This window comes from Lepus europaeus, chromosome 5 (assembly GCF_033115175.1).
Source record: "Lepus europaeus isolate LE1 chromosome 5, mLepTim1.pri, whole genome shotgun sequence".
NCBI lineage: Eukaryota > Metazoa > Chordata > Mammalia > Lagomorpha > Leporidae > Lepus > Lepus europaeus.
In genome coordinates, this window is record NC_084831.1 from 86,880,836 (window position 1) to 86,893,149 (window position 12,314).

At 42.2% G+C, this 12,314-nt stretch overlaps 1 protein-coding gene across 14 annotated transcripts in view; it reads left to right on the plus strand.

Annotated features, from left to right (window-relative positions):
* Window positions 1–12,314, plus strand: part of CCDC18 (coiled-coil domain containing 18) — a 174,360-nt gene that overhangs the window by 13,590 nt on the left and 148,456 nt on the right. For all 14 annotated transcript variants that reach the window (XM_062191757.1, XM_062191764.1, XM_062191752.1 and 11 more), the window contains 2 exons: window positions 3,972–4,068; window positions 10,135–10,256. In XM_062191757.1, coding sequence (XP_062047741.1) covers window positions 3,972–4,068; window positions 10,135–10,256 — 219 coding nt within the window. The remainder of the gene's footprint in view (window positions 1–3,971; window positions 4,069–10,134; window positions 10,257–12,314) is intronic.

Genomic DNA, 12,314 nt, shown 5'->3' on the forward strand with positions numbered 1-12,314 from the left:
ATAGCTGTTTTGTATAAATCATGCCATGACCAATGAAGCATTAACTTTCAATGCCAGTTGACTTCTAAATTAACAAAGATTTAAAACTTCTAAGTAGATGGCCTAAGTACTTGGGCCCCTGCCGCCCATGCTGAAGACCTGAATGGAGGTCCAGCCTCCTGGCCTGCCAGGCCACTGCAGCCATTTGAGAAGTGAACCAGAGGATGGAAGATTTCTGTCTTTCCCTCTCTTTCTGTAACTCTTCCTTTCAAATAAATAAAACAAATCTTTTTTTTTTTTTTTTTTTTTTTTGACAGGCAGAGTGGATAGTGAGAGAGAGAGACAGAGAGAAAGGTCTTCCTTTTAGCCGTTGGTTCACTCTCCAATGGCCGCTGCGGCCAGCGCATCGTGCCAATCTGAAGCCAGGAGCCAGGTGCTTCTCCTGGTCTCCCATACGGGTGCAGGGCCCAAGGACTTGGGCCATCCTCCACTGCCTTCCCAGGCCATAGCAGAGAGCTGGCCTGGAAGAGGGGCAACCGGGATAGAATCCGGCGCCCCAACCGGAACTAGAACCCGGTGTGCCAGCGCCGCAAGGCGGAGGATTAGCCTGTTGAGCCACGGCGCCGGCCCAAATCTTTTTTTTTTCTAAAAAGAAAAAAAAAAACCACAAAACTTCTGAGTGTACACTAATGAAATTTTGCAACATAATATGATTATAGCAGTTTATACCTCGGGTAAAATCATAATTTGCATTTTTATATCCTTTCACAAAAATATATTTTAAAGGCTTATGATTTAATTTATTCTATCAATTAGGTTATGACGAAAGTATTTTTTAAGTTGTCATGAATAGGTTAAATATTTGCATATGAGTCTTTTTTTAATGTAAATAAATTTGCATTTTGTGAACACTATTTCATTAGACTCATTAATGTTATGGTATGTATTTGGTAGACAGTATGGCTTAGTGGAAAATGTTTAGGATTTGAAGTCAGACATCTAGAGTGGCAACCGGGACAGAATCCGACGCCCTGACCGGGACTAGAACCTGGTGTGCCGGCGCCACAGGCAGAGGATTAGCCTATTGAGCCGCGGCGCTGGCCACTGAAAGTCTCAAAAGAAGATCTTGTAAGACTTACCTAGAGGGGCCAGCACTGTGGCATAGTGGGTTAAAGCCCCAGCCTGCAGCACGGGGATCCATCCCATATGGGCCTCAGTTCAAGTCCTGGCTGCTCTTATGATCCAGCTCCCCTCTAATGCACCTGGTAAAGCAGTGGAAGGATTGCCCAAGTCCTTGGGCGCCTGCACTCAACGTGGAAGACCCAGAAGTTGTTCCTGGCTCCTGGTTTCTGATCAGCACAGCTCTAGCCATTGCGGCCATTTGGGGAGTGAACCAGTGGATGGAAGACCTCCCCCACCCCGTCTCTACCTATCTCTGTAACTTTTGTCTTTCAAATAAATAATAATAAAAGGACTTATCTAGATACACAAGTATGCTATTTTTTTAGAAGGAAATCTATTATAAAAATGTCAGATTTGGGGCCAGCACTGTGACATAGTGGGTAAAGCCAATGCCTGCAATGCTACCATCCCATTTGGGCATAGATTTGTTTCCCAGCTGCTTCATTTCTGATCCAGCTCCCTGCTAATGGCTTGGGAAAGGCAGTGGAAGAAGACCAAAGTACTCAGATCCCTGCTACCCATGTGGGAGACCTGAAAGAAGCTCCTGGCTCCTGGCTTCAGCTTGGCCCAGCCCCAGCTGTTGCAGACATCTGGGGAATGAACCAGCAGGTGGAAGATCTCCCTCCCTCTCTCTTTCTCCCTCTCTAACCCTCAGGTAAATAAGTAAATTTTAAAAAGAAAATGTCAAATTTTCTCAAAATAATTTATATGTTCAGTCAGTATCCCAACAGGATTTTGGTAGAACTTTATGAACCTACCTTAAAAATTATGAGGAAGAACAAAGATCCAAGAATAGATGAGGCAATTTTCTTTTAAAGATTTATCTATTTATTTGAAAGTCATAGTAGTTACAGAGAGGCGGGGCGGGGAGGGGGAGAGAAAGAGAAAGAGAGAAAGAGAAAGGGGGTGTCTTCCATCTGCTGGTTCACTCCCCAGATGGCTGCAACGGGCAAAACTGCACCGATCCAAAGCCAGAAGCCAGGAGCTTCCTCTGGGTCTCCCATGTGGGTGCAGGGGCCCAAGGACTTGGGCCATCTTTTGCTTTCCCAGGCCATAGCAGAGAACTGGATCAGAAGTGGAGCAGGGGGCCAGTGCTGTGGCACAGAGGGTTAAAGCCCTGGCCTGAAGCGCCAGCATCCCATATTGGCGCCGGTTCTAGTCCTGGCTGCTCCTCTTCCGATCCAGCTCTCTGCTATGGCCTGGGAGAGCAGTAGAGGATGGCCCAAGTTCTTAGGCCCCTATCCCCGCATGGGAGACCCAGAAGCTCCTGGCTCCTAGCTTCAGATCGGTGCAGCTCCGGCTGTTGCAGCCATCTGGGGAGTGAACCAATGGATGGAAGACCTCTCTCTCTGTTTCTACCTCTCTCTGTAACTCTGTCTTTCAAATAAATAAAATAAATCTTAAAAAAAAAAAAAGGAGCAGCCAGGACTTGAACCAGCAGATGCCAGCACTGCAGGCAGTGGCTTTACCCGCTATGCCACAGTACTGGCCCCTAGATGAGACAATTTAAAAGTTGTAGACCAAAGAGGAGTTACAATTTTGTTTGCTTAAAATAAAGGCTACATGGAGGCACAGAGTTAAGATTCATTAGAGCTGAATTGGGTATATATGGATATATTTACCCGTACTTCTCTCTGTGGATGGAATACCATGATTTTTTTTTTTTTTTTTTTTGAAATTGAAGGTAAAGAAGTTTGGCTTGAAAAGAAGAATGATGGAGGTAAATACAGATGATAAATTCCTGAGAGGAGAGTTGGTTCTAGAGTATAGATTAACTCAACTCACCTTGGGTAAAAGAAGAGGTACTATAACTTCATTTACACAAGAAAGAATGCAGTGGGAATAGGTTTAGTCTGCCCTCTCCTCCACCTTTTTAAAAATTTATATGTTTGAAAGGCAGAGTCAGAGAGAGGAGAGAGAGAAAAATCTTCCAATCACTGGTTTACTCCCCTAATGTCACAATGGTGGGGGTTGGGCCAAACTGAAGCTAGGAACCAGGAGCTTCTCCCGTCTCCCACATGGATGCAGGAGCCCAAGCACTTGAGCCATCTTCCACTGCTTCCCCAGGCGCGTTAGCAGGGCAATGAATCAGAAGTGGAGCAGTCAGGACTCTAACCATTGCTTATATGGGATGCCGACACTGCAGATGGCAGCTTAACCCACTACACCACACCAAATAGATTTAAATATAAAAGAAATTCTGAGGCATAAGTGTGATATTGATCAAGTTCTAACCTAGTATTCTCAATCCAGTATGATAAATATGAGGAATGGTCAGTTTCATCAAAGAGGTAAGGTAGCAAGTTTGGGCTTAAATAGTGCTTGGTGATAGTTGGACATTTTTGTTGTTCATTTGTTCATATTTTATGTGTTGTGTCAGTAAAGTTACTGTTCTTTGAAATATCTTTGAAAATTTACTTGGCCTTTGTGTGGATTGTACGGTTTACTTAGTATCTTTAGTATTCTAAATAGTGAACGGATTCTGTTATCATTCAGCCTTGGGCTACTTCCCTAATCTATCTTTTCCAGGTAAGGGAAAAAAAGAAAAAACAACTTGCCAACATATGAGAATTGGTATCTATTTCAGAGTTTAGAAGTGTTTTGTGCTTTATTTTTCATATTGATAGAGAAAATGATTATAGTGTACTCTTTTGTTTTCATTTTATAGTTTAAACCTAATACTCTTTTTTAGTACAAAAATATGCTTCTCTCTAATTATTCCTTGTAAAAAATAAAGATTAGTTTTGAACTTAATTGTTCAACTGCCGAGCTTTCTTCACTGCTATTCATCATCCCCTTTTCTCCTTTAGAGCTGAACGACAAAGGAATGAAGCACTTAATAATGCTGAGGAGCTAAGTAAAGCTTTCCAACAATATAAAGAAAAAGTGGCTGAAAAACTGGAAAAGGTAAAAGACAGTTTTGTAAATTCAGTATTTTGTGTTCCTGTTCATATTCTAAAAATAAAAGTAAAAATAAAATGTTTATAGGTAAAAAGAGTAATTTTATGCTTTCATTCATAATAAAATCCTTAAAGAATTTATAAATACTAGTAAAGGATGGGGTTCATTGGTCTTTTTATTATCAGCAGAAACTGAATTATTCAAGGAGGGAAAAGAGAAATAAGAGAAGGAACAAAATATAGAAAGATGGGATTGGTGAACAGAGATTAGAGCTAGAGAAATAGAAACAGGAAATTCATTTCCATCACCTCAATGAAAATGGAGACAGAGTTAGATTGCAGAGACATCAACTGGTTTTCCTCAACCTGCTACCTAGTGAGGGACTACATTTGCTTCTCAGAGTGAAGATTCCTTTATCTGATTCCATATAGGAATATAGTGACTTTTTTACATTCATTTAATATCTTTAGGTAATATCATGTGATAATAAAACCTGCCTGAATAAAGGACACAAATTGGATGTTCAGCTACTGATCTCAGAAGAGAGGTCTGGTAAAGAGCTAACTGGTATCAGAGACTTCATCTTGTGAAAATAATTAAAGCACCTTTGCTTTATGATTCTGTTCAAGAAAAGAGAAGGACAGAGGAAAGAATGTTGAAGGAAAAGTGTAGAAGAAGAAGATTCAGAGTGTAGATAAAGACAGGATGTTTTCTTACTAAACAGTTACTGAGTTCCTTTTACATGCCAAGTTCTGTGCTAGACTGAAGGAGATTTAGTGGTATGGGGGTCAGTGTTGTGGCAGCAGCAGGTTAAGCTGTTGCTTGCAATTGCAGCATCTCTTATTGGAGTGCTGGTTTGTGTCCTGGCTGCTCTGCTTCTAATCCAACTCCTTACTAATGAATCCGGGAAGACAGCAGAAGATGGTCTGAATGCTTGGGCCCCTGTCACTTGGTAGACCCAGATGAAGTTCCTGGCTCCTGACTTCAACCTGGCCCAGCGCCAGGCACTGTCTTCATTTCGGGAGTGAACTAGTGGATGGAAGATCTACGTGTGTGTGTGTGTGTCTCCCTCTTTATCCGTTACTCTTTCAAATAAAATAAATACATAAATAAAAAACAATTTAGTAATAAATAGCATGATTCTTACTCTGAAGAGCTCACAGTTGGCAGCAGCACTGGTGTAGTGGGTTAAGCCATTGCCTGTGATGCCAGCATCCCATAGTTGCACCTATTCAATTCCTGGTTGCTCTACTTCTGATCTAGCTCACTAATAATGTGCCTGGGAAGGCAGCACAAGATGGCACAAGTGCTTGAGACCCTCCACCCAGAAGAAGCTCTTGGCTCCAGTCTGGCCTGGCTCCAGCTGTTATGGCCATCTGGGGAGTGAACCAGTGATTGCAAGATCACTCTCTCTCTCCCTCTCTTTCTGTAACTCTGCCTTTCTTTCTTTCTTTTTTTTTTTTTTTTTTTTTTTTGACAGGCAGAGTGGACAGTGAGAGAGAGACAGAGAGAAAGGTCTTCCTTTTGCCGTTGGTTCACCCTCTAATGGCCGCCGCGGTTGGCACGCTGCGGCCGGCGCACCGCGCTGATCTGATGGCAGGAGCCAGGTGCTTCTCCTGGTCTCCCATGGGGAGCAGGGCCCAAGGAATTGGGCCATCCTCCACTGCCCTCCCTGGCTATAGCAGAGAGCTGGCCTGGAAGAGGGGCAACCAAGACAGGATCGGTGCCCCGACCGGGACTAGAACCCGGTGTGCCGGCGCCGCAAGGCGGAGGATTAGCCTAGTGAGCCGCAGTGCCGGCCTTTCTTTCTTTCTTTTTATTTATTTATTTATTTTTATTTTTTGACACGCAGAGTTACAGAGAGAGAGACAGAGAAAGGTCTTCCTTCTGTTGGTTCACCCCCCAAATGGCTGCTAGGGCTGGTGCGCTGTGGCTGGTGCTCTGCGCCGATCCAAAGCCAGGAGCCAGGTGCTTCCTCCTGGTCTCCCATGCAGGTGCAGAGCCCAAGCACTTGGGCCATCCTCCACTGCCTTCCTGGGCCACAGCAGAGAGCTGGACTGGAAGAGGAGCAACCGGGACAGAATCCGGTGCCCCAACCAGGTCTAGAACCTGGTGTGCCGGCACCGCAGGTGGAGGATTAGCCAAGTGAGCCACTGCACCGGCCTATAACTCTGCCTTTCAAATAGAGTGAAATGAGAATAGCTCACAGTTGACAAGTATGTAATCTGTAAGTTCAGTATTTTAGAATAAAAAATATAATAAAAATAAGTGGTCAATATGGTAGGGTGGCATGATGGGATTTTTAATAAACTCTGAGGAGGAAATCCTTGATCTGCTACCATATTGCAAAGATGTTGGTATACTCTTGAATAGTATTAATCAGAAGAAATGATCAAATAAAGCTCAGTCTCATATCATTGTGAAGATATATTGAGAGTTAAGAAACAAGTCCAGGATCCTCTGAGATACCAGGCGAGAGATATTGAAGATGATGAATCTGAGGAGACAGACATGAGGGATGTTAAAGCTGGAGAATCAATAGGATCTAATGACCTCCTGAATATATTAGAAACAGGTTGTTTGAGAGAGAAAAGTATAGCGTCTTTAGGTTGCTGGTTTGAGTGACTGGTGGAAGGTTGCATCATGCATCTACATGGATAGTTTGGGAAATAAAGGCAATGCATTCTATTTTGGAAGTGTCTGTAAGGAAATCCAGATGTAGGCTTCTAGGAGGCAATTATATCCACAGGTTTGGTTGCAGACATTGAAATCTGTACTAGAGCTGCAGATCTAAGAGTTGACAGTATTTAAGTGGTACAAGCCTTGGAATTGGCAGAGAAGTTTTATATAGAGTGAGAAGAAGATAAAAGATAGCTGTGAGAAACCCTGGGAGAAAATTATAGAACAGATAGAATAGCTTTTGGGCCTGCACCATGGCTCACTTGGTTAATCCTTCTCCTGCGGCGCCGGCATCCCGTATGGGTGCTGGGTTCTAGTCCCAGTTGCTCCTCTTCCAATCCAGCTCTCTGTTGTGGCCCGGGAAGGCAGTGGAGGATGGCCCAATTCCTTGGGCCCTGTACCTGCATGGGAGACCAGGAGGAAGCACCTGGCTCCTGGCTTCGGATCAACGCAGCACACTGGCCATAGCAGCCATTTGAGGGGTGAACCAATGGAAGGAAGACCTTTCTTTCTGTCTCTCTCTCTCACTGTCTAACTCTGCCTGTCAAAAAAAAAAAAAAAAAAAAAAAAAAAAAAAAAGAATAGCTTTTGAAATATATTGAGAAGTCAAGAAAATTATAGGATTAGGAGAGTATGATTAAACAAAAACAGAGCAATAGAGAAGTTTTAAAAAGATTGTGGTGGCAGGCTTTAGTGATAGTTGCTGCAGGTTGGTCAAGGAAGTTGAGATGAATCGGGAGGCATTGGATATTTCATAGAGAACAACTTTCTTAATGCAATATAAACAGAAGATACAAGCTCTGAAATGGAAGAAATGGGAAGAGAAGCAGTAGAGACAAATATAAATGAGGTGAAGAGGAAGAAAGTTGAACTAGGGAATGGAAGAATAGAAAGAAGCTTGGTTAAATAGAAGGGGTTTTAGAACCAGGATATCATGAGTATATTAGTAGGTTTTGAAGGACAGGAGCTATTTTGTGGGTTAAAGGGGGAGGGGTGGGAGTGAGGTGAGGATCTGAAGATGCTGGAATTAACCAGGGATGGAAGGATTTGAAGGATATACAAGGGGGTCCAAGAGCGGAAGTGATTTTTTTTTTTTAGTGAAATAATGATATTTCTTTCCTTTAAGGGAAAAAAGTAGACAAAAATAGAGAAAGGTTTAAGTGGAAGGATGAATGAAAATTGAAGGATTTTTTATTTAAATGTCTTTGGTTTTAGAAGTGAAGATATTGCTAAAATGATTTTTATAGCAGGGCTGGCACTGTGGCGCAGTGGGCTAATGCCCTTGCCTGAAGTGCCGGCATCCCGTATGGGTGCTGGCTCAAGACCCGGCTGCTTCACTTCCAATCCAGCTCTCTGCTATGGCCTGGGAAAGAAGTAGAAGATGGCCCAAGTCCTTGGGCCCCTGCACCCGTATGGGAGACCTGGATGAAGCTCCTGGCTCCTAGCTTTGGATCAGTGCAGCTCCGACGTTGTGGCCATCTGGGGTGTGAACCATTGGATGGAAGACCTCTGTCTGTCTCTACCTCTCTGCCTCTCCTCCCTCTGTGCAACTCTGACTTTCAAATAAATAAGTCTTTAAAAAAACGATTTTTATAGCAAGAGGGTGATGAGAGGAATTTGGAAGACATGGCATAAGTGCTTCTGTTCACATAATTGAAATGAGGAAAGACAAGAAAATAAAGTTTTCAAAGAGAAGATATACAAAAGGTAAGAGCAGAGTAAAAAAAAAAATGACCATTTAATAAAAGGAAGCAAAGAAAATAAGCTGGAGTCAAGTACAGTCATTCCCTGCACAGTGATGTTTGTCAATAACAGACACAAACACACATGTAAGATCATGGTCCTATAAGGTTATATTGTCTGGTAACTTCATAACCATCTTAGTTTGTCTGAATGTTCTCCATGATGTTCCCACATTGGTGAAATCACCTAAAAACACCCTTTTCCGAATATATTCATGTTAAGTGATGCATTACTGTGTAAAATTATCATGATAGCTAAAGAATGAACATTTAGAGTTATCAACCATATTATATTCTAAATCAAGGGGAAAGACAGTTTGGCATTCCTTTTTAGTTACTGTAAATATTACTTATTGTAAAATGTTAGATACTGAATTTTTTGATTGATTAATTGATTTGAAAGGCAGAATTGCAGAGAGAGAGAGAGGGAGAGACAGAGATCTTCTCTTCACTTATTAACTCCCCAAATGGCTATAATGGTCAAGATTGGCCCAAGGTGAAACCAGGAGCCTGGAACTCCATCCAGTTCTCCATGGGTGCAGGGACCCAACCACTTGGGTTATCTTCTGCTACTTTCCCAGGCACATTAATAGGAAGCTGTATCAGAAATGGAGCAGCCGGGACTAGAACTGGTGCCCGTGTGGCTTTACCCACTATACCACAGTGCCAGCTCCAGTTACTGAAATCTTAGGAGTGAATTAATCAGATCTCTATTTTGAAGATTCCTGTTGGAATGAAATATATTAGAAAAGATTTTTTAAAAGTTAATCTGTAGGAGTAGAGTACCTGGTGGGTAGAATATCTTGGAGAGAGGGAAGACCATAGAGAAACAAGGGTAGAATACTTTCCTTAACAATTATCAATTTCAGGCTGGGCTTAGCAGAATCCTGTAATTAGGTGGATATAACAAAGGAAGCAGGGCAGATATGCCTAATCCTCCACTCTGGGCACTCCAGCCTTGGTGCTCGACTTTAATCTGTTTTACATTTATGGCTATGATTTCAGGAGGTGTATGATATGACTAAAATTTAAAAATTACTTTTCTTATTTATTTTCTTTCTTTTTTGGGGGGAAAGATTTATTTATTTGAAAGGCAGAGTTATAGAGAGAGAGGCAGAGACAGAGATCTTCAATCCTCTGGTTCACTCCCTAAATGGTTGCGATAGCCAGGGTTGTGCCAAGCTGAAACACCATTGGGGTCTCCCACTTGGGTGTCCATCTTCCATTGCTTTCCCAGCTGCATTAGCAGGGAGCTGGATCAGAAGTAGAGCTGCTAGGACATGAGTCAGCACCCATCTGGAACACTGCACTGAAACCAGGCTTTAGTAACTTGGATGCAGCCATTTCTGCATTAGTTGTTTGCTTTGTCTACTTGGGGCCAGAGCCTTTTTCTTTGAAATGGCAGTGCTTTTGTCCTTGTGTTAGAGGCTGTTAAGAATTTCTGGACTGATAGTATCATCTTCATCCCTATTTTAGTGCCCAGGAGCTTCACTTTGCTTCTTTTCACTATAAGGCTGGGGACTTAAACCCATGAAATATTTAGGCCATTCTCCTGCTTAGTTCTGAAATCGCAACTTATATTTTTAGTTTGAAGCAAATACAACCTATGACAATATTAGTATATCTATTTAAAAACAAATTGCTGTTTTAGGTTCAAGCTGAAGAAGAAATATTAGAGAAAAATCTAATTAACTGTGAAAAAGAAAATAAAAGGCTACTAGAAAAGTGTGGTTTATATAAAAGTGAACTTGAACTTCTGAAAGAGAAATTAAGGTAGAGTATCTTGTGGAGAGGGATTTTTGTGTAAAAATGAAAAATTGAGCATTTTCAATTATAATATTTTATGTATTGTAATTATGGAATTTCATTATATAGAAGGATAGGCTTCATGACTAAAATTGTTTCTTAGGTATAAAAGATAGTTTTTTTAAAAACAGATTTTAATGAGTTCCTCTCTAAAGTTATAATTGTAAATATAATTAATGTGTTAATGCTAATTTATAGAGCAATACTAATCAGCACATTAGCATACATTTAGAGTGAAGTAACTCAGATGTAATATCTTTTTTTTTTTAAAGATTTATTCATTTATTTCAAAGGCAGAGTTACAGAGAGGAAAAGAGATCTTCCATCTGCTGGTTTACTCCCCAAATGGTTGCAATGGTCAGGGCTGGACCAGGTTGAAGCCAGGAGCCAGGGGCTTCTTCCAGTTCGCCATCGTGATTGCAGGGGCCCAAGTGCTTGGGCCGTCATCTTGTGCTGCTTTCCCAGGCACAGTAGCAGGGAGCTGGATTGGAAGTGAAGCAGCTGGGACTTGAACCAGCGCCCATATGGGATGCCGGCACTGCAGGTGGAGGCTTAACCTTCTACACCACAGTAATGGCCCCAGATGTAATATCATTATAGTACAGCCATATTAACTGGTAAAATACTTGGATGTATAATGTTGAATGCTAAAGTAAAAAAGAGTTCTTCAAATCATGAATAATCACCCATTCCAACCTTCTCATTTCATAAGTGAAAAAACAGAGGCCTAGAGTGCAACCATTATTTGTACAGGGTCAGAAAGAAACTCAGGATGAGAATTAAGGTTTTCTAACTCCCATAGTGTCTTTAGCATGGTGCATTGTCCTCCCAGATCTGATACCCATCAACTTTCAGAGATAATGCTAATTAGTCCTTATTACCTCAGACTATCCATTTAAAAAGGAGGTGGGAAGGAATCAAAAAAACTGGTCTGACTTTAATATAATTTCCTTAAGACAGTACCTTTACTGTTTTTTTGCTTTTTTTTTTTTTAATTTGATAGGCAGAGTTAGACAGTGAGAGATAGACAAAGAGAAAGGTCTTCCATTGATTCACCCCGCAAATGGCCGCTATGGCTGGCGCACTGCGCCGATCCAAAGCCAGGAGCCAGGTGCCTCCTCCTGGTCTCCCATCGGGTGCAGGGCCCAAGCACTTGGGCCATCCTCCACTGCCTTCCCGGGCCACAGCAGAGAGCTGGACTGGAAGAGGGGCAACCGGGACAGAATCCGGCACCCCAACCGGGACTAGAACCCGGGGAGGCGGAGGATTAGCCTATTTTGCCACGGCACCAGCCTGTTATTTATTTATTTTTTAAGAAAAAGTTACTACGAGAGGTAGAAATAGAGAAAGAGAGATGTCTTCCATCTGCTGGTTCACTCCCCAAATGACTGTGATGGCTGAAGCTGAGCCAGTTCGAAGCCAGGAGCATTTTCCAGGTCTCCCACGTTGAGTGCAGGGGCCTAGGAATTTGGGCCATCTGCCACTGCTTTCCCAGCCTCACTGGCAGGGAGCTGGATTGGAAGTGGAACAACTGGGACTCTAACTGGTGCTCATATGGAATTCCAGTGCTGCAGGCCAGGGCTTTAACCTGCTGTGCCACAGTGCCAGTCCCTACATTTAGTATTTTTGCTAAGGTGAAGAGGGTAGGTAGTTTTTATAATAATTGCCTTAGGTAACTAAAGTATTTCCTAGAATTTGATGTTATCCAATCAGATACACTTTGAAAAAGAAAAACGCTTCTGATTATACTATTGTACTAATTTTTTATTTTTTGTTTTATGAAAGAATTCTTTTTATTTAGTCATGATTTCTTAAATCATATGACTTTTACATGAAAAGGAAAATTTAAGTGAAATAGATTAGTTAAAATATTCCTAAAACTTAGACCTGGAGAAGCACCTGGCTCCTGCCATCGGATCGGCGCGGTGCACCGGCCGCAGCGTGCCTACCGCGGCGGCCATTGGAGGGTGAACCAACGGCAAAAGGAAGACCTTTCTCTCTGTCTCTCTCTCACTGTCCACTATG